Here is a 22,175-nt window from a genome sequence, read left to right as displayed (position 1 = left end):
AGGGCTTATTTGTAAGAGCCCTGCATAACTGCAGAAGGCTTTATTTCCTATGTTTTGTCACGGATGTTCTTCAGAAATGATAGTTAAAGTTGCTTGGGGGGGAATATAACTCACTGGTGGAGCTCATATTCAGGTCCCATTTTTGACTCTAGCGATTAAAATTTTGGAAAATTCCAGTTGTTGCAAGAGGGCCAAATGCAAGGCAATGCAAGCTAGGATTGAGGTATGTTATCCAGAAGAATAACTGTGCCTCTCTGAGGATAAGCAACATTTAAAATTTACAGAATGATCGGTTGGAGTAGCAAAAACCATGTTTGCTTTCTAGAGAAAAGCTCCAGATATCATGCAGATATCTCCAGATATCTTATATCATGCAGTGAGAGTCTTTTCTTTTGATTGGTTCTCTCAATAATTGGCATCATTGAGAGAGCCAATATTCCTTAATAGATCCAATATTGTAGTTTCAAAATTTCTTCACAGGCCAGCAGCTAGATAATACATCACATTAAACCTATTTATAATGCTCTAGGACTGTGTTCTGCAACCTTTTTCTCTTCGTGGCACACCTTAAGTTATCCATGACATTTTGGTAATAGCATGACACAACACGGCACATCAAAATCTTAATCCCCCAAAAAGCACAGTTTATGGCAATTTCAATATGAATATGCTACAAGTCACAATAGAATCAATTATTATTGTTCTTACAATCCAAGAAATTGGCTCCTGCATATATATTAACATTTTATCAACTCTAAATCACTGTACAAAAGCAATGCCAAAAAATAAAAAATAAATAAAATAAAAATTCTATTAGTATTAATGCAAATAACTATGCATACCTTCATGTGATATTTGTGCCTGCTTAGCTGAACACAGATGGCTGATGCGTAGCGGACTTGTTGACAATGCAAGCCTTATCAATGGATCCAAGTCTCTCCCTCTTTGATGTTTTAATTTCAGTCAAGGTCAAAAAACCCAGTTCACACAAATATGTAGTTGAAAATGGTAATAACATATTAATTGCCATCTTGGAGCTAGCCAGAGGCCCTACCACCTGAACACACCTAAGCTCTGGGTTAGATCGAATGACAATTCTTTTCTTATTGACAACCAAAATATGCCCAATTGTACTTCACGATGTTTTAATAGCAATGTTCTGTCCGCCTTCAGATCTGTTAGTTCCTCTTGTACATTCATCGGAAGAGATTTTGTATCTGCAACAAATGGATCATGAATCCAGTCGAAATCTTCAATGCTCTCTCCAAAATAATCCTTGAACTTCTGCTGCAAAGTTATCTAAATGTTCTTTATTGAAGCCCATCACCACTTTATTACCAGCAACAAGTGGCCATACAGTTGGGAACATCTCAAACAACCTATTTGCAATGCGTTGTATCCACAAATCCAGTTTATTCTGAAAGCCTTGAATCTTATCCATACTCTTAAAAAGATTTTCATTCTTGCTTGAACTTTTCGGTTCAGCTCATTCAAGTGAACAAAAATATCGCCAACTTAGTCACCCATTCAAATAACTCTGCATACCCATGCCCCTCAACTGTTAAAAACATCTGTACCTCCTCAAATTCAAAAAGGCACATTAACACTTTACCACGTGACAACCACCATACTTCTGTATGTAGCAGGAATGTGGTGTGTTCAGATCCCATTTCCTGATACAAAATGGAAATAAACCACAAATTGAGGGGCCGCGATTTGATGAAGTTAATGACTTTTACTACTTTGTCCAACACAACTTTCAAAGCAGATGGCAAAGACTTGGCAACAATGGCTTCATAGTGAATAAGACAATGGTCATGTCGTATGTCAGGATTCACTTCACGCACTTTGGCTACAAAGCCTTTAAACTTGACCTGTCAAGGAAGCGGCTCCGTCTGTGCAAACACTAACACAATACTTCCAATTTAATTCATTTTAGAGCATATATTCATATTCACTGAAAAAATATTTCATAACACGAAATATTTCTTCACCGGTGGATTGCTCGGGTAGCACTTCGCAAAAAAAAAAAAAAAAAAAGAAAAGAAAAATTTTGTTGCAGTTACATCTCCATCGATGAGTCCACAGATGTTGGCAAGAAGTTCAATGTGACTGCTAACATCTGTGGACTCATCGATCTGAAGTGAGAACTTCAGACTGCTGTTGATTTTCTCCTTCATAATGTCTTCACTGTCACTGGATATATCACTGACTTGGCGACTGATTGACAGCTGAGAGTGGAATTTTTGAAATGTCATTAGCAGCGTCTGGGCCAAGGACTATTATCACCATCTCTTTATAAGCTGGCATTAACAAAGTTTCAGCTATTGTGTGTGGCTTCTTGGCCTTTACAATAAGTTCGGCTACTTTATAGCTAGCTTCCTGTACTTTTTCTGAAATACGTACCGATGAAGTCATGAATGTTGCCTATGTTTTGTTTTGTTGCAACAACCGTCGAAAATAATTGATATCTTTGCATGCCAAAGAAGAATGTTTTGTTGAGAAATGTGCCGTTTCAGTTTAATGGGAACCATAGCAGCATTGCTCAGTTTTTCTCCACACAAGAGACACTCAGGGGTGGGGCATGTTTTATCACCACACCAGAAAAATCCAAAAGACAAATAATTATCACCATACTGTCTGCACACTAATTTTTTTTTTTTTTTTTTTTTTTTTCAGGCTTGGCACTTTCAGTACTTGCACTCTTGGATGAAATACTCCTTACCAGGAACTTGTCCATTGTTAGAAAAAGAAAATTAACAATGTTACGGCTCACGGTCACAGTTTTCTGACTATTTAAGAGTGCAGCTGCAAGGAAACAAAGTATTAGATGCAGGACCAACAAATTTCTAATCATAATATATACAGGGTGTTTCAGTTAAACGTTTCAGAACTTCTAAGAGGGGTAGGGTACATCCTGACAACTCGAAATCATATAGCAATGTGGGGTCGGAAATGCTTTCCTGAAGCGGTATTGTACACAGAAGTCGTCGTGCGACGTCGTGCAGCACAGATTCGATTTTCGGTCAATGAATGGGCCGGTATTATGGGAGATCACCTCATCGGACCTTACCTGTTACTGTTTCGTCTAACCGGACCTATCTACTTGATCTTTCTGCAGCAAGTAGTGCCACAACTTTTGAGAGATGAACAGATTTCTGCATTGACGCAACAGACAATGTGGTTCCAACACGATGGAGTCCCTGCCCATTATAGCGGAGATGTTCGTAACTACCTGGATGTCACATTTGGTCAACAGTGGATCGGACGTGGTGGTCCCGTGCGTTGGCCTGCTCGGTCACCCGACCTATCATGTCTTGATTTTTATGTCTGGGGTCATATGAAATCTCTAGTTTATGACACCCCTGTTGACAATGCTGAGGAGCTGGTTGCAAGTATCACAGTAGCTGCCGAAGAAATTCGAAATTCGCCTGGAGTATTCCAGAATGTTCGAATGTCCACGCGTCGGAGATGTGAGGCGCGCATTTAGCCCGTGGAAGAAACTTCGAACATTTACTTTAATCCATGTATTATTAAAACGATTTCTCACTTACGGTCTCTTTTCTTTATGGTGCTTCTGTGTACAACGCCGCTTCAGGAAAGCATTTCCGACCCCACATTGCTATATGATTTCGAGTTGTCAGGATGTACCCTACCCCTCTTAGAAGTTCTGAAACGTTTAACTGAAACACCCTGTATAGTACTATTTATAGGTATCAGCAAAGCACTTCAGCAAATTTTGCGGCACACCAGTTGAGGAACACTGCTCTAGGAAACATTTCCAGATCAGCTAGTATGTAATTTTGCTATCTTTATTCAGCCAGCCATGGCTGGAGGAAATCTGAACAGTGTCTACATATGTGGAATGGGAGAAAGGGAAGGCACTATGTTATGGAGCTGGGTATATCTTGCCATGTGTCATGTCATATATGTTCTCCTCTCTCCTCCAATTCTTACCTCATCAACATTGATGAGCAAATCTAATGGAACAAACTTATTAGAAACTTCCTAATTCCTTTTGCAAATATACATAATCTCAATTCTAACCTCTATGACAATTTTCACTGACAATATTAAGTCCCCCCCCACTACTTTTTTGAGCATGTCCACCCCCCCAAATATATATGCGCATAAGAACCTATTATCTTCACGATGTCCATCTGTGCCTGTTTGTTCATCTGCATGTACTAACTCTACTTCCACTGCACAGATTTACATTAAATTTTATATTTTCTTTTAAAAAGATTAGTTGAGCCAATCAAAATGTCATTAAAATCAGACAAATAGAATTCATCAATTATGCGGGGGTTTTTTTATATATAGTTTATATGGAAAAAAAATTCATAAATTAAATTTGGTTTTGATGCAGTATTGTTAGCTTTAGACAGCCCACGCATGCTTTGCAATTGTTATGTACGAATTGTGAACATGGTGCCACTTGTGAAAAGAAAGAGAGAGAGAGAGAGAGAGAGAGAGAGAGAAGTAATTTAAACTGAACAAAGCTAAGCTTAGAGAAAATGTAAACTGCAGTTTTATTAAGTGTTCTATTGATAAGAATATAACTGTACTTACTTTTCATTTCTATGAATCACAGAAAAAGGGGGGGGGGGGAAACAATGATCAATTAAAAAATAAAATGTACCTGAAATGTAATGCATGCATACATTACCTAACTTGTTCTGACCCAATCTCAACCTAGACAATCTCAACTGCTACTCTTGTCTGAACTAATTATTCCCTCAATGGTTTCTTTCACTTTAAAGGTAGTAGTAGTGGCATGTGATGCAAGAAAGCAAGTGTATGAGCTTATGCAGCATCAGCCAAAAAAAAATAATAAATAAATAAAATACAAAAAAATTCCCTCCAAACGTCCATCCAGCACCTCCTTAAATTTATTCAACCTATTAACCTCCACAACGGCAGATGGAAGTTTGTTCCAGCAATTAACCACCCGCTGGCTAAAGGCAAAATTTCTGCACATCTATTCTACATGTCTTTCCCCAATTTGAATTTATGTCCCCTTACGTTCATAATCTGAACAAGTGGAAGAATCCCATCAGAATTCAGCGAGCTCAATCCATTCAAGGCCTTGTACACCTCAGTCAGATCACCTCTCAGGTGCCTAGTCTCTAGCTGTTGCAATTTCCAGAACTTAAGCCTCTCTTGGTAAGAGGATCCCTTCATTCCTCTCACCAATCTTGTTGCCCTTCTCTGTACATGCTCAAGTAAATCTACATCCTTCCTAAAATGAGGCCTCCAGACCTGTATGCAGTATTCAAGGCGTGGCCTGACCATTGCCTTATACAGAGGGACAATCACCTCCTTTTCCCTGCTAGCAAAATTCCTGTATATCCTTGGCAAAACCCCATGACCTGCCCTGGCAGCCTGTTTGCATTGCTCAGAAAACTTCATATCTGACTGCACAATTACTCCCAGGTCTTTTTCATTTTCTACCACCTTAAGTGTAGTACAGCACAGTTGGTACGTTTCTCTGGGGTTACTTCTACCCATATGCTGTACATTGCATTTGTCAATGTTAAACTTCAGTTGCCACTTCTCAGCCCATCTGACCAAATTTTCTATATCCTGTTACAGTAGCACACTGCCATTACTGTCATTAACAACCCTGCCAATCTTTGTTGTTGTTTGGTTTTTAGGAGCATTAGCAACTAAGGCCATATTGCTCCGGGATGCGGTGGTCATTCCCTGACCTTTCCGCATCCTCCGTATTTGGTGGTGATGGGCTGCCAATCTTTGTATCATCTGCAAACTTTGACACTAAGCCTGTTATACTGTACCTTCATCAACATCATTGATAAATATACAAAACAACAGTGGACCCAACACTGAACCCCGTGGGACTCCACTAATAAGATTAGTCCATGAAGAGCAGCACCCATTGATTACCACCCTCTGTCTTCTCCCACTCAACCATCCTTTTATCCATTGTAGCAACATGCTCTTAATGACATACTGCTCCAATTTGTACAGCAGTTTTCCATGTGCAACAGTATCAAAAGCTTTCCTGAAATCCAAGTATATGATATCAAAATTATTTTTTGCATCCAGTTCCCTGTGACCATATCATAGTACCCAATCAAATTTGTCAGACAAGACGTACCCATAACAAATCCACGCTGTGTCTGAATTATTGCTGCAGTCTTGTCTAGATGATCCTGCAATGCATCTTTAACCAGTGACTTCATTATTTTACCTGGAACAGAAGTTAAACTAACTGGTCCGTAATTACTCGTGTCACCCTTCGATTCCCCTTTGTGAATTGGGGATACATTTGCACATCTCCAGTCCGTGGGAACCTCCCCTGAGTCCAAGGATGCTCTCATAATTATGGCCAAGGGTTTGCTTAGTTGCTTTGCCGCCTCCTTTAATATAACTGGATAGATCCCATCTACCCCAGGTGCCTTTATGTTTAACTTCAAAAATTTCTCCTCCACTTTGCTCTCAGTTATTACAAAATCATTAAGCACCCTGCTACAATTTGATAACCTTCTGCCATTTTCAAACCTTAATAATTCTTCATGTGTGAATGTAGATGCAAAATACTCATTCAGTTTGTTTGCTATCTGAGCAGGATCATCAACAATCGAACCATCGATATCAAGTGGACCAATCAGATTCATCCCCTTCCTTTTAGAGTTTATATAAGTAAAGAAATCCTTGCCGTTTTTCTTAACATCCTTTGCCAAAGATTTCTCGTAATCTGTCTTCGCCTGCCTAACCTCCTTTGACTTGATTACAGACTAGCTTATATCTGCCATAGGCTTCTGTGTCACCTGATAATTCATATGCATCCCATGCACTTTTCTTCTCATTAGTTCATTTGACAACCATTTAGGCCTAAACCTTGAACAATATTTCTTAATAGGTATGAAACTTTTAGTAGCTTCCACGATTAATTGCTTGAATGCTTCCCGCTTAGAATTTGCTCTTGGTAACATCATCAGCAAGGTGGTGCTTATAGGTCTGATATTCCCAGTCAGCAACTCTCTCCCTAATCTTGAATCTCTCTTTCTGATCTCTGACTCAAGCTCTAATTTGTTCTATAAAATTCATTTGCTGCTGTTATCATTTTTTGAACTCACTCATAATTTTCTCCACTCTAACTCTGCTAACAGTGAAGTAATTTTCTATAGTGATTTTAATATCCACACCTCTAAGCTCGATCCAATTTTCTGGTTGTAAGGTTCCAATTGGTTTATATACTGGCACTTCTACAATTAATAACAACCTTACACAACTAATTTATTTACCTACAAGAAAACCAGACACTCTTAACCATGCCAAATGGTTATCTTTTCCTTGCCAGCAATCTTTAAAAGTATACACTTGAATGCTGGTTCTCCTCACCAGTGGATCCTGTCTCATGGCCATTCTAAAATTCAAGCTGTTTAGCATTACAAGAATGCTGAAATGGGGAGATTGGCACATTTTCTATTCCTCTTTTCCTTGGTGTTGGATTAATGTTTTCAATCTTCTGATCTATATTTGTTCAAGCATATTACTCAAGTCATCCATCAACAGCATCATTTACTAAAATTACCTTAAATTCCCTTCTCAGTGTAGGCCTCACAGATCTTGCCTTTCCATTTGCTGTGTATCCCTCTCACACTCTCCTTACTCATACCCTTTAAACCTTTTTTTTTCTTTCTTTCAATAAATGTACTAAAGCTGTTCAAGATAAGAAGCATAACTGAATTGGCTTGTATACAAATAGTAGTAGTAGTAGTAGTGGCATGTGATGCAAGAAAGCAAGTGTATGAGCTTATGCAGGATCAGCTAAAAAAAAAAAAAAAAAAAACACACCATTCCCTCCAAATGCCTGTCCAGTTCCTCCTTAAATTTATTTAACCTATCAACTTCCATGACGACAGATGGAAGTTTGTACCAGCAATTAATCACCCGCTGGCTAAAGGCAAATTTCTGCACATCTATTCTACATCTGTCTTTTCTTAATTTGAAAATGTCCCCTTAGGTTCATAATCTGAACAAGTGGAAGGATCCCATCAGAATTCAGCGTGCTCATCCCATTCAAGGCCTTATACATCTCGATCAGATCACCACACATGTACCTAGTCTCCAGCCACTGCAATTTTCAGAACTTAAGCCTCTCTTGGTAAGAAGATCCCTTCATTTCCCTCACCAATCTTGTTGCCCTTCTCTGTACACACTCAAGCAAATCTACATCCTTCCTAAAATGAAGCCTCCAGACCTGTACGCAGTACTCAAGGCGTGGCCTGACCATTGCCTTATACAGAGGGACAATTACCTCCTTTTCCCTGCTAGCAAAATTCCTATATATCATTGACAAAACCCCATGACCTGCCCTGGCAGCTCGTCTGCATTGCTCAGAAAACTTCATATCTGACTGTACAATTACTCCCAGGTCTTTTACATTTTCTACCACCTTAAGTGTAGTGCCACACAGTTGGTACGTTTCTCTGGGGTTACTTCTACCAATATGCAATACTTTGCATTTGTCAATGTTAAACTTCAGTTGCCACTTCTTAGCCCATCTGCCCAAATTATCTAGATCCTGTTGCAGTAGCACACTGCCATTACTGTCATTAACAACCCTGCCAACCTTTGTATCATCTGCAAACTTCGACACTAAGCCTGATATACCTTCATCAATACCATTGATAAATATACAAAACAACGGAGGACCCAACACCGAACCCTGTGGGACTCCACTAATAACATTAGTCCACGAAGAGCAGCACCCATTAATTACGACCCTCTGTCTTCTCCCACTCAAACATCCTTTTATCCATTGTAGCAACTAATCCTTAATACCATTCTGCTCCAATTTGTACAATAGTCTTCCATGTGCAACAGTGTCAAAAGCTTTCCTGAAATTCAAATATATGATATCAAAATTATTTTTTGCATCCAGTTCCTTTGTAACCACATCGTAATATCCTATCAAATTTGTCAGAAAAGACTTTCCCTTAACAAACCTATGCTGTGTCTGAATTACTGCTGCAGTCTTGTCTAGATGATCCTGCAATGTACCTTTAACCAGTGACTCCATTATTTTACCTGGAACAGAAGTTAAACTAACTGGTCTGTAATTACTCGTGTCACCCTTCGATCCCCTTTGTGAATTGGGGATACATTTGCACATCTCCAGTCCGTGGAGACACCCCCCCCCCCTTGAGTCCAGCTAATGCCTATAGCAAAGCTTACAATGTTAAACAAGTTATTAATAAATCCAAAATATATACAGTTATGCCCCCGTATCCACTGATTCAGTTACCCATGGAAAAAAATTGAAAAAAACTTAACTCTTACTACTCGTGTATCCAATATGATGCTTCCCTTTATTTTTTATAATGTCGATTTTAAATTGAATAGCTTCCCTTTATTTTTTTACAATGTTGGGTATGGTTTGGTGACCAACATTATAATGGTTCATTAGAGATTTCACGGATGCATCATTTTCAAACTTTTGAATAATTTCAAGTTTTTGTTTAATTTGAAAGCACAACTCTTGTGTTTGCCCATCATTTTCACAATTTCTAAAAAAAAAAAAAAAAAAAAAAAAAAAAAAAAAATTTTTTTGACATCCCTGACATAAATAACATAACAAAATTTGTCCTTTTGCGGTGCAACGGAACACAACAATCGACGCGACGCACTAAATCAAACTAAACACAAGATAATAGGTACACTAATCTCCCAACAACAACTTATAATGCCAGTTCTTGTCCCTTATTTACGACTTGCAAAATATCTGTTTATACCTATTCTAGTTATTACTTGAATTTTAAGATTTCTGGTTGATTTTTTTTTTTTTTTTAAATTTGGAGTCTTGAAGTATCCCAGTTAATCCAATCCCGGTAAATTGAGAGTCTGCTGTACTTTATTATTACCGTATTTAATGTTGGTAATGTCTACTGTGTAGTTAATTTATCAATTAAACTTTATTCTCTTTACAAGAAAATCATGTTATATACAAATTTGTATGGGGTCAGCAGGTGTTTGCTTATATTTGCAGTTTCAGCCATCCACGGTAGGTCTTGGAATGTATCCTCTGTGGATATGGGAGTCTTACTGTATTTTAAAAATGTTAAGAATAAGAAAATTGCTCATTTTCAAAATGATAATTAAGCTTTCTAATCTCTCGCCAACTTGTTGTCAATTTCTGTCTATCCATACTTCAACCTGTGCTATACCACAATAGTTCTGTTACATCTTGATTTAAAGAAAAGTGGACTTATTAGCACCCTACTTTTCCTCTAACTCTCATGCTGATCATTCTGTGCCCCCGTAGCCAGGTGGGAAGGAGCAGCAGTGCGTAGCACATGCTTCTTGATTAGACCGGGGTTCGAGCCCATCACCACCAAATACGGAGGATGCGGAAAGGTCAGGGAATGACCACCACATATCCCGGAGCAATATGGCCTTAGTTGCTAATGCTCCTAAAAAACCAAATAACATAACAACAGCTGATCATTCTAAATCTCCTCCTCTACCAAAAGAAATAATTTTATAAGTTACAACTTAATATTCTTAGAGCTTATGTATCACTGATTTTTCACAAATACTGTATCATAAAACTAGTAGTGTAATGCACAGTAGCAGAAGTCTAGAGTTTTAACTGTGGTACTAAGTAGCTCAAAGGTTGTAATCGTGTAGGTTGGCATATATATTTTTATTTTTTTAGCTAATAAATTATTTATAGAAAGGTTATAACTAAGTTAAACTGTACAAACATAACAGTATAGTATAATAAGTATAATGTGAACTTGATAGTGTATTACGCATTATTACATTTAGGCATCTATTAGATTAATGTAGTATTCTCAAATTAAATTGAATTTAAATGGAAATCACACCATAAAATAAAGCAGCAAAGCAACAGGCTCAAAGTAGCAAGGGTACTGTTGCTCAGGGGAGAAATGAAGACACTATTCTCCTACAAATCACAGCCTTGCAAAATGTGCTACTTCAGCAGTGTTTGCAGAAGTCTCTGGAATAGGCCATGAAACAGCTAAGTGATATGTTTTGTGAGTTCAGTGCAAAGATTGTGAAGAAATTAAGTGCAAACTCAAGTGTTCTGATGGGCATTTGCCCTCTAAGGAATTAAAATGGAGGGCCCACTAGTTGTCAATTTCCCAACTCAATGCCAGAGCTTACACTTGTGCATCAAGCAATACAGCGGAAATCCCCAAAACAGAATGTGCTGGTCCCACAGGAGGTAGTTATGTTTATTATGTTATTTGGTTTTTAGGAGCATTAGCAACTAAAGCCATATTGCTCCGGGGATATGCGGTGGTCATTCCCTGACCTTTCCGCATCCTCCGTATTTGGTGGTGACGGGCTCGAACCCCGGTCTAATCAAGAAGCGTGTGCTATGCACTGCTGCTCCTGCCCACCTGGTTATGGAGGCGCCTCTCAGAGAGGTCTGTGCTAATTAACAAGACACTGTTTTAGGAGTGCAAGAATATCACTGATGATATTAAGGCAGTGTTAGATGGGTCAAAAAACTGTTAGCTTGGTGGGGATATTCAGAATAATATATTAACAAGAGCCACAGGCAGATGCAAAAGCGATTCTTGCACTGCTTTTATTGGAAGGTGTAGAATTGGCAGCCTGGAAAGCAAGGCATGTTTGGAATTCCAAGCCCTACTGTGGGTCATCATGAAACAAGTAAATACATGGGCTGTGTTAGGGTAACTAAAAGTAAGAACAGGTGCATGTATACTTATGTGTACACTGATGCTAGGAGCATGGTAAATCAATTTGATGAATTTGAAGAAATGATTAAGTCATCTAATGCAGGCAATGTAGGAGGGATATCAGAGACATGGTGTCATTCAGACAATAAGGGATGAAGAACTTGAATATGGGAAGTACGATGTACAGAAAGTATGGGGGGGGATAGAGTTACACTCTTAATTAAGGAAGCATATCTAAGGCAGTGCATCCAGTCGACATGGGTGGCTTTTGAATCAGTGCAATTTGAATCAGTTTGGTGTAACATTAGCACTACAAAAATGAAAATAGGAGTATGCTATAGGCCTAATGACCATAAGGGGTATACTAAACTATGCAGAGAAAGAGTAGGGCAGTAAATCCGAATGTCTTATAATGAGGGATTTTAACTTCCAGATATTAAGTGGAAATTGTGGATTGTTAACTCACACAAGAGCAAGACTTTTGTGGATTTACTGTATGACTGTTTTCTACAGCAGCATGTCAGAGAGGCAAAACAAGAGGAAGCAATACTCTTGGTCAGACTGCCAGCAGTGATTCTTCGTGCATTAAGAATCTGTAGGTAAAATACTCACTGGGTGGCAGCAATCATAGCATAGTGATGTGGGATTTACTTAGAGACATAACTACTGTAAAGAGTAAAGGGAAGGGCTACCCCCCCTCCTTTTTTTTTTTTTTTTTTTGTAAGGGTGACTGCAGGGTCTAGGACAGTTTTTAAATTCAAGGCAGTGGGACCACTGATAATGTTACCAACAGAAAATTCTAAATGGAAAGCAATTGGTGAAGTAACTGCAGAAGAGAATAGGCTTTTCATGCTATATAAGAAATAGTATTCAAGGTTTAGACATAGACGGATGCCAGATAAACTGAGGAGACATATGGCAGAGAAGAAAGATGCGGCGCCTCCGTAGCCAGGTGGGAAGAAGCAGCAGTGCGTAGCACATGCTTCTTGATTGGACTGGGGTTCGAGCCCGTCACCACCAAATACGGAGGATGCGGAAAGGTCAGGGAATGACTACCGCATATCCCCGGAGCAATATGGCCTTAGTTGCTAATGCTCCTAAAAACCAAATAATAAACAAACAAACAAGAAAGATGCATTGGATGCAAATAAATTATCAGGTGACACAGAAGTGTATGGTAGATATAAACTTGTTTGTAAACAAGTCAAAGGAGATTAGGTAAGCTAAGGCAGATTACAAGACATCTCTAGCAAAGAATGCCAAGAAAAGCAGCAAAGACACAACGTCAGTGGTTTAACTGTTGATGATTCTGCCTAGGTTGCTGATAAACTGAATAGGTATTTTGCAAATACATTCACGTATGAGGAATTCTTTAGGAAAAGGGATGCCAGATGTTTATCAGATTCTAATAGGGAGCAAAATGATTGTCATAACCGAGAGGAAAGTAGAAGAGAAATTGTTGAAGCTAAACATAAAAAAAAAAAAAAAAAAAAAAAAAAGGCACTTGGGGTGAATGAAATCTATCCAATTAATTATATTAAGAGAAGCAGAAAACCTTTAGCCATAATTACGCATGCATCCGTGTTCAGGAGAAGTCCCTGTGGACTGGAGGTATGTGAACGTATCCTGCAATTCACAAGGGGAGGGCGCCTCCATAGCCAGGTGGGCAGGAGCAGCAGTGCATAACCAGTGCTTCTTGATTAGACCGGGGTTCGAGCCCGGGACCACCAAATACGGAGGATGCAAAAAGGTCAGGGAATGACCACCGCATATCCCCGGAGCAATATGGCCTTAGTTGCTAATGCTCCTAAAAACCAAATAATAACAACAACAATGGGGGGGGGGACACTAGTATTAATTACAGACCTGTTAAATCGTTAGTTAAAGAAATAATGCAGGACCAGCTAGACAGGAATGCAATTATGCTGCAATCACAGCATGGATTTGTTATGAGGTAATGTTGTCTGACCACTATGATGTAGTAATGAAGGAACTGGATGCAAAAAATTATTTTGATATCGCATACTTGGATTTCAGGAAAACTGATACTGTTGCACATAAGACTACTGTACAAATTAGATCAGTGTGGCATTAAGGGCAAGTTACTGATTTGAATAAATGGATAGTTCAGTGAGAGAAGACAGAGGATGGACTAATGTTATTAGAGAAGGCCCCCAAGGTTCAGACCTTGGGGAACTAAGACCTTGAATGGTTTGAGCAAGCTCAATGCTGATGGGATTCTTCCACTCGCTCAGATTACAACACCTGAGGGGGCATAAATTCAAATTGAGGAAAGGAAGTTATAGAACAGATGTGCAGAAATTTGCCTTTAGCTAGCGGGTGGTTGAGTGCTGGAACAAATTTCCATCTGTCATTGTAGAAGTTGAATGGGAAGTGGGGTTTTTTTTTTTTTCCAACCTTATTTTGGCTGATGCTGTATAAGCTTGCTTTCTGGCACCATATGCCTCTATTAATGTTAACATAGATGCTAGGCAAGGCCAGATTTAGTGTGTAAAGAGGTTCAGAGTCTCAGTAGGCTCCAGACAAATGCAATTTTTTAAGTTTCTTATTTTTACTTTTAAGTGAATTCCATTTATTATAATCATTGTTTTTTTTTTTTTTCCAAATCTGGGCTCGTTGTTTTCTATATTTGATATGGATTAATGATATGGATAAAGGTATACCAGGCTTAATGTCTTAATGCAGATGACAGAGAGGTTGGCAAGGTGGTTAATGAACATTAATCAAGCTAATCTACTGCAATGACATTTAGAAAAATTAGGAATATGAGCTGAGAAATGGCAGTTGAAGTTCAACATTTACAAATGCAAAGTACTGCATATGGGTAGCAGTAATCCCAGATTAACATACTAACTACATGGTATTACACTCTGGGTAGTGTAAAATGAGAAATACTGGGGGGAGGGATTGAGAATTCAGATATGCAGTTCTCTGAGCAGTGCAGACAGGTTGCCAGGACAATACATGGGGTTTTGTCAATGATATGCAGGATTGTTGTTGTTGTTTGGTTTTTAGGAGCATTAGCAGCTTAGGCCATATTACTCCGGGATATGCGGTGGTCATTCCCTGACCTTTCCGCATCATCCGTATTTGGTGGTGACGGGCTCGAACCCCTGTCTAATCAAGAAGCGTGTGCTACGCACTGCTGCTCCTTCCCACCTGGCTACGGAGGCGCCAATATGCAGGAACTTTGATAGTAGGGATAAGAAGGTGATTATTCCACTGTAAAAGGCAATGGTTAGGTCACAAATTAACTACTGCATCATACAAGTCTGTAGACCTCATTTTAGGAAGGATGGAGATCTGCTGGAACAGGTGCAGAGAAAGGCAAAAAGATTGCCAAAGGGAACAAAATGTGGTCTCAACAAAGGCTTCAGTTCTGCAAATTGCAGTGTCTGGAGATAAGCACCCAAGAAGTGATCCGATTGAGTTTTGAATGGACTGAGCAAGCTTAATGCTGATGGCATTCTTCCTCTTGCTCAGACTACAACATGAGGGGGCATAAACTCAAATTGAGGAAGGATAGATGTGCGTAAGTTTGCCTTCAGTCAGTGGGTAGTTGATTGTTGGAACAAACTTCAATCTGTTGTTGTGCAAATGGGTAGTTTTTTTTGCCTAATGCTTTATAAATTTTTTTTTTTTTTTTGCATCATTTGTCAATACTAAAAACATTCCATTCAATGTCTCCCTCAGCTTACTAACAGAAAAATTGTTCTGTTTATACTGTTGCATGACCACAAAGTCAGCAGATTTTACAATTAATCATTTTGACAATAAATACAACAGTTAACTGTATTTAGCAATCACGTGAGCTAGAATCATGGTCCACTCAAATACTTCTGTTCTCTCGTGCTTGATCACTCGGCTATGTGTCAATAATCTTTGGGTTCTGATAGCATTGCTCCAATTTTGTGTTGCTTTCCACACTCTTATTCGACTGGTATTTTTTTTTTATACTCCATACAATCTGATAATCAACCAATTCTTAAAAAAGAGTTATAAATTCATCCATTCCAACTATCATCCTATTGCAGTTTTCAACCCTATCCACAAAGGAAATCCATCAACTGCCCACTACTGCACTATCTTGAAACTCATCTGATAATGATCAGCAATATGGATTCTATTAGTGTTGATTCACTGATATCTTAATTTAAATTACTTACCTTTGGAATTTATCTAAAGAAAAGTTCAGAGAAGCACAAGCAGTTACTTGTGACATTTGTCTTTTGACTTTTTTTTTTTTTTTTTTTTTCTGTTTATACTCCGGGACGACCAAACGGGCAGAGGAGTTCACAAGATAGACAGATTACAAGAAACAGCACTATATTCAGCAGTCACAGGCTTGAACCCCAGTCACACAAGGCACGTGTACTTATGCACCTGCGCGTCTGACCACTAGGCTACGGCGGCCTATGTTTGACAAAAGTCTTTCAAATAAACGTCTTTCAAACAAACTTCCACCTTATGGTCTGCCTTCCATTTTTTCCTTTGATCATACAATGCATGCAACAATAGATGGCCTCTATATAATCAATCTAACAATATTGTTTTTGGATGCCACCTAAATAGAGCTACAGGTGACCCCCGCTTAACGCTGATCATTCGTTCCGGAAAAACAGAGCGCTAAGTGAATCCGCGCTAAGCGAGCGCCGCTTTCCCATAAGGTAACATATGTATTTATGAGCTGCGGTCAGTGCCATAGGATATTTCCTAATGAATAATAAACAGTAATGAAAAGATGCACAAATGTCGGTCAAAATATTTAATATTCAAATATTTGCACATATAAAATATTCTGCATTGCATACGTATAATTATGTGGTAACTACTTGCGTATCAAAAGTAAATTTAAAATTCCAATTAAAATAATGAATTTAATTTAATTGATGAATTTAATCATGAAAAACGTGTGGATTTTGAGTTGACCTTTGGCCCTCTTCCAAATAAACTAAAAGGGGTATTAATTTTAAATCTCCCGCAGCGTTACAACCAACAATAAAGTCAACCGATCCTTCACCGCTTTGAAACCTGGCATGTTTTTTTCTTCTTTCAATATGAAACTTCTTTTAGGCATTCGTTTCCACAAAAGTCCTGCTTCAGCTATGTTAAAAACTTGTTGAGAAGTATAACACATAATACCCCTCTTCAATAATTTTAACAAAAGTTCTTTTTTGAAAGTTTCGGCTCTTTGATCTGCACTTGCGGCTTCTCCCTGGATTTTAAATCTATTCAACCAGCCCTTACCAGTTTTAAATGGTTCCACATTTTTTTTTTTTTTTTTTTTAAGGCGAGTTTTCTTCAGATCATCATATTGGCTAATCTCTTTACCTTGCCTTATACAAAGGTGATTATATCTTTGTATAAGGCAAGGTCAGACCACACCTTGAGTACAGATCTGGAGGCCTTCTTTTAGGAAGGATGTAAAGTTGCTAGAACAAGTACAGAGAAGGATCTAGATAAATTGGGAAAATGGGCTGAGAAGTCGCAACTGGAGTTTAACATTGACAAATGCAAAGTACTGCATATGGGTAGCAATAATTGAAGAGAAACATACCAACTGGGTGGTACTACACTAAGGGAAGTGGAAAGTGAAAAAGACCTGGGGGTAATTGTGCAGCCAAATATGAAGTTCGCTGAACAGTGCAGACGGGCTGCCAGGGCAGGTCATTGAGTCTTGTCAATGATATATAGGAATTTTGCTAGCAGGGACAGGGAGGTGATAATCCCGTTATACAAGGCAATGGCCAGGCCACACCTAGAGTACTGTGTACAGGTCTGGAGGCCTCATTTTAGGAAGGATGTAGAGTTGCTAGAATGAGTACAAAGAAGGGCAACAAGATTGGAGAGGGGAACAAAGGGGTGCTCTTACCAAAAAAAGCTTAAGTTCTGCAAATTGCAGTGGCTGGAGAGTAGGCACCTGCGAGGTGATCTGATTGAGGTGTATAAGGCCTTGAATGGGTTGAGCAAGCTGAATGCTGATGGGATTCGTCTTGCTCAGACTAAGAACCTGAGGGGACACAGTTTCAAATTGAGGAAAGATAGTTGTAGAATAGATGTGCAGAAAATTGCCTTTAGCCAGTGGATAGTTGATTGCTGAAACAAACTTCCATCTGTTGTTGTGGAAGTTAACTTAGATAGATTCAAGGAAGAACTGGACCAACTTTTAGAGGTAATGGATGTGTGAAATGGGATTTTTTTTTGACCGATGCTGTATAAGCTTGCTTTCTTGCATCATATGCCACTACTAATGCTAAAACCTCTTTCTCTCTCTCTCTCTTTTTTTAATATTTAACTTAACTGAATTCTGCATTGGAATATTATCTTCAATAAAATTAAAGTCTTTCCATTTCAATCCTAATAGCCGGCCTAGTCCTAGTTGCTTGCAGTGGAACAGCTATCTTTCCGGCTGCAAAAATGAATTCTTTATTTTTTTATAATTGTTCTTACAGTTAAAGTTGCAAGTCCTAAATTATGACACACATTCGTTTGTCGTTGACCGGAATCGATTCGCTTCAAAACGTCTAATTTACTTTTCAAATTCAGTCTTTTTCTTACATTTATAGTCTTCGTACTGCGCCCAGACGTTGTTGTTTTTTCATTCCTATCAGTCATTATTAGCTCTTCGAAAATGTAACTGCGTTGGTTGAATTAATTACGATACAATGTTCAAGTAAACTTTCCGTTACGCACGATGTCTAATACTCTACTGAGTAATGACTAGACTTCGGATAAATTCATATAACGCAAATATTACAAGCAATATACTTGACTAGAAAGGAATAGCGAAAGCTTAAATATACTTGATCATTTTTTAAAATGTTGATCGCGGAACTACGTTACAAGTCACTGTACTGAAACTAAATTAGCGTGCGAGAAAATTTCACTAAGCGTGGGAAAATTTCTCAAGTCGGCGTGGGAAACGTTTTAATGCTGTTTTGCTATTCATTTTCAAGCTATCGACTCCATCAAATGAAATGATTTCGTTAATATGTCAAAAATGTAATCTGTAAAAGAGCGTTATAGTGATCTGTGACAGCGTTATAGTCAGATACGGGTTATAATATAAGAACAGCGTTATAGCGAATCAGCGTAAAGTGAACCGCGTTATAACGGGGGCCTGCTGTATTTATAATCCTAAGTATTATAATATAGAGCTATTTATAATCCTAAGTTAATGTCATAATAAAATATTATGACATTAACATTTTGAAAAATAGCATCCTTTTCTCAAAATGATATTTCTTCAAAGTGGATGCAAGGTAATGAATCTTTTTAAAACTTCATGTAATGTGGGCTTCATCTTTTGTTTTTAGAATTCTTGTTTCTTTAGCTTCCAAATAGAAAAAAAAAATAAAAATAAATAAAAAAATAAATAAATAAAATACAATAAAATAAATAAAAAACCCCACAATAACTCTTTTTACTTCGACTAAAACTTGAATTCATCAAAATAAATTCCATAAATCTTCTCTTCTATTTAAGAGAATTCTGTTTTCTGTTGTAGATGGCTGAATTTTAAAGTCTCTCTAAATTAATTTTCCAAGGAAAATTCCTTTTCTAAATTCTTTCTTTAGGAATAAAAATCAAAGTATAAGATACAGCAATTTTCTTTCCATATTTTATACTAAGGAAATGTTACAACATTTAGATTTAACTTGCACAAACACTACAACATTAGTTTTCTCTTGGGCATTCATTACATAGTATGCTTATCTCTTTTTCTCTTTATGTACCCCTGTTAGTCACACATGAAGTTCCCTGTTAGGCAGCATAAATGTGTATTGTGTTGAATGTGTTTTGAAGAATATCTGCAACATTATTTCAAACAAACTAGATACTAGGCTATATAATCTACTACTGAACCATATACATAATAAACAAAAGTATAGATACTTTCAAATGCAAATTGTTTCAACTAATTTTGATGGATACATATTTGCAACTGTAGTGCATACAGTTCAATTTTTTAATAGCCTCTGAACTTATATTGTTTAACAATATAAGCTCAGAGGCTAAACAATATAAACTCAGAGTTTGTTAAAAATTATTTTAACAATATGATAAGTGTGGGAAAATTAGTTTTTTTGAAGTATCTGACATTCTACCCTAATCCATAATTCTACTAGTTTCTTTCAAACCAGTCTAACACATGCATAAACAGTCAACGTTTATTAGCAGTTCAATTCCAAACTTGTGACACTAAATTTTCCTCATGTATCCCTCTACTTCTGTTCACTGGAACAGCCTTCCTTCATATACATTTACAGAAAATTAGTCAAATATCTTCTGTCCTCTCAATTTTCAACTCACATGTGGTACTAGAATACTATGGGGTCCAATGCTTTTTGAGTTTGCACTTGCCATAAAAAAAAACTTCAGTAATGAATACCCCACCCCCATATACATCATTAATTATATAATCAACAAACTAAAGAAACTTCTTCCCCCACAGGTTCATGAGTTTCATAACACTGAAAAATTTATCTCCATATAAAGTAAAAACCAAATGAAATGATTAACACTTCTAATGCAAATGTAAATGATTAACATTTACATATGCAAACAAGCCAACTGCTTTTGTGCTTACTCAGATTACTCACCTTTAGCTCCTATGCTTTTAATGTGGAAAGCATAGGGATTAAAGTATAATTTTAAAGGACATTTGTCTATTATCCTCCCATCAGTGTAAGTTATAAATAAGTCTAGTCTAACATAGCCTAGCCTAGCCTAATATAGTTATTTATACATATACACTGGTTGTTAGGTCAGACTTACTTGTAACTTACACTGGTGGGAGGATAAGAGACAAATAAACCCTATCTACAAGTAGTAGAGGGATAGATCTCTTTCCATTCGTTGTCCCTTGATTTATATGAATGCCTTGGAAACTTTGTTAGAATACCCAGTCATTTAAAATTTGATGAACCAAAGAACTCTTTCATCAAATACAAAATGATTGGTTCAAAAGATACGTCTTTAGGATTAATGGATTTTATTTAATATCAATATAATTTTTTCTTATCAAATTTATTACAAAGGTGAGTTTTGCTAAAAAAAAAAAATTGCTTTAAATAATTCAGATGACTTTAATCATTAATAACTTCATAAAAATTATAACTGCTAAAAATACCTAGAGTTTGGATGAGCTGCAGGTTTGCCAATATCAGGGGTCCAGTTTTCCATTCCAAGCCATGACTTAATTTTCACTCCTGATGAAATTTCATTTTCAAGTCCTTCCCAAAACACTCCTCCATCACTAGTTTCAGCCACATTTGTAAACATTGTATTTTTCTGAATTGTCAACATTGCATTTGGATTAGTTTTCATTGAGGTTCCTGTGAGAAGATTCAGTTTATTTCAGTATATTGGTTTATTCTAAATTACATATAAAAAAACAGTTAAAACACACGCACGCGCGCGAGAAACTTAAAAAGTCAAAATCATTAACATGCAGAGTACTAGCATATGTATGAACCTCTCGGCATACAGCAATACAAAATTTATTACAATTCAAGACACTGTTTGTAAAATTACCTAACTAACTAACAAATGGTAAAATAAAGTACCACAACTTTTTAAAGAGTTTATGAAGACTGATATTAACTGTTATTAAAAGAAAGTAGGGCACTGCACAAATATAGCAGACATATCTAGCCTCCTTAAACTTGAAATAATACTACCTTCCAGTAATAAGGTAGTAATCCAGTAATTCCAGTAATCAGGCTGTATAAATATTGCCTTTTTATTTCAATAAACAAATCAATCAGTGGATGATCTTTCAAAGAAAATTGCAATTCAATATATCAAAACAAGTATGCACATATCATGCCAGTTGGCTAATTAAATTTATAAATTAAATTATTAAAATTATAAGATGCACCTACCCCATTTTGAATTATAAGACTTATTGTGTAGAACATATGACATATAAGTGCTGGGAGAACCCCCCAATGTTTCTCTGCCTATAATCAGACTATCAGCCTAAATTTTTCCTAACTGTGATATGCACCTTTGTTTCACCACAGCAAAAATAAAACATGATTGTGCATAAAAGTCCGAAAGAAGTTCAACATGAAAATTATTTCACTGCATCTTGTACCACTACCTATGACAAAAATATCGATAATCCAGACAGATATCCAATGGTCCATATTGCAAGGACAACGAAAAACTTATCCTGCAAAGGGAACTATCCTAATTGACTAATAGCCAATACCACTGACAGAACAGCTGGCAATGGCTTACAACAAAATTACAACTGAACTCTAAACAATGTTCTTGCATATCAAAAAAACTCAACAACATTCTACAGCATTAGAGTTTTATGAAGAACTCTAAAGATTGGCTTCTTTGCTAGCAGGGATAAGCAGGTAATTATCCCTTTCTATAAGGCAATGGTCAGGCCAAACTTTGAGTACTGTATACAGGTCTGGAGGAGTCATTTTAGGG

At 37.4% G+C, this 22,175-nt stretch overlaps 1 protein-coding gene across 1 annotated transcript in view; it reads right to left on the bottom strand.

Annotated features, from left to right (window-relative positions):
- Positions 1 to 22,175, bottom strand: part of LOC150078662 (phosphoenolpyruvate carboxykinase, cytosolic [GTP]-like) — a 170,075-nt gene that overhangs the window by 24,265 nt on the left and 123,635 nt on the right. Inside the window, exon 7 of the mRNA XM_090383707.1 lies at positions 20,857 to 21,061. Within this exon, the coding sequence (XP_090239833.1) occupies positions 20,857 to 21,061 (205 nt within the window). The remainder of the gene's footprint in view (positions 1 to 20,856; positions 21,062 to 22,175) is intronic.

This window comes from Mastigoproctus giganteus, chromosome 10 (assembly GCF_048544385.1).
Source record: "Mastigoproctus giganteus isolate SK-2022 chromosome 10, ASM4854438v1, whole genome shotgun sequence".
Classification (NCBI taxonomy): domain Eukaryota; kingdom Metazoa; phylum Arthropoda; class Arachnida; order Uropygi; family Thelyphonidae; genus Mastigoproctus; species Mastigoproctus giganteus.
The sequence above is the reverse complement of the archived record's forward strand: the minus strand, read 5'-3'. Positions and strand labels throughout refer to the sequence as shown.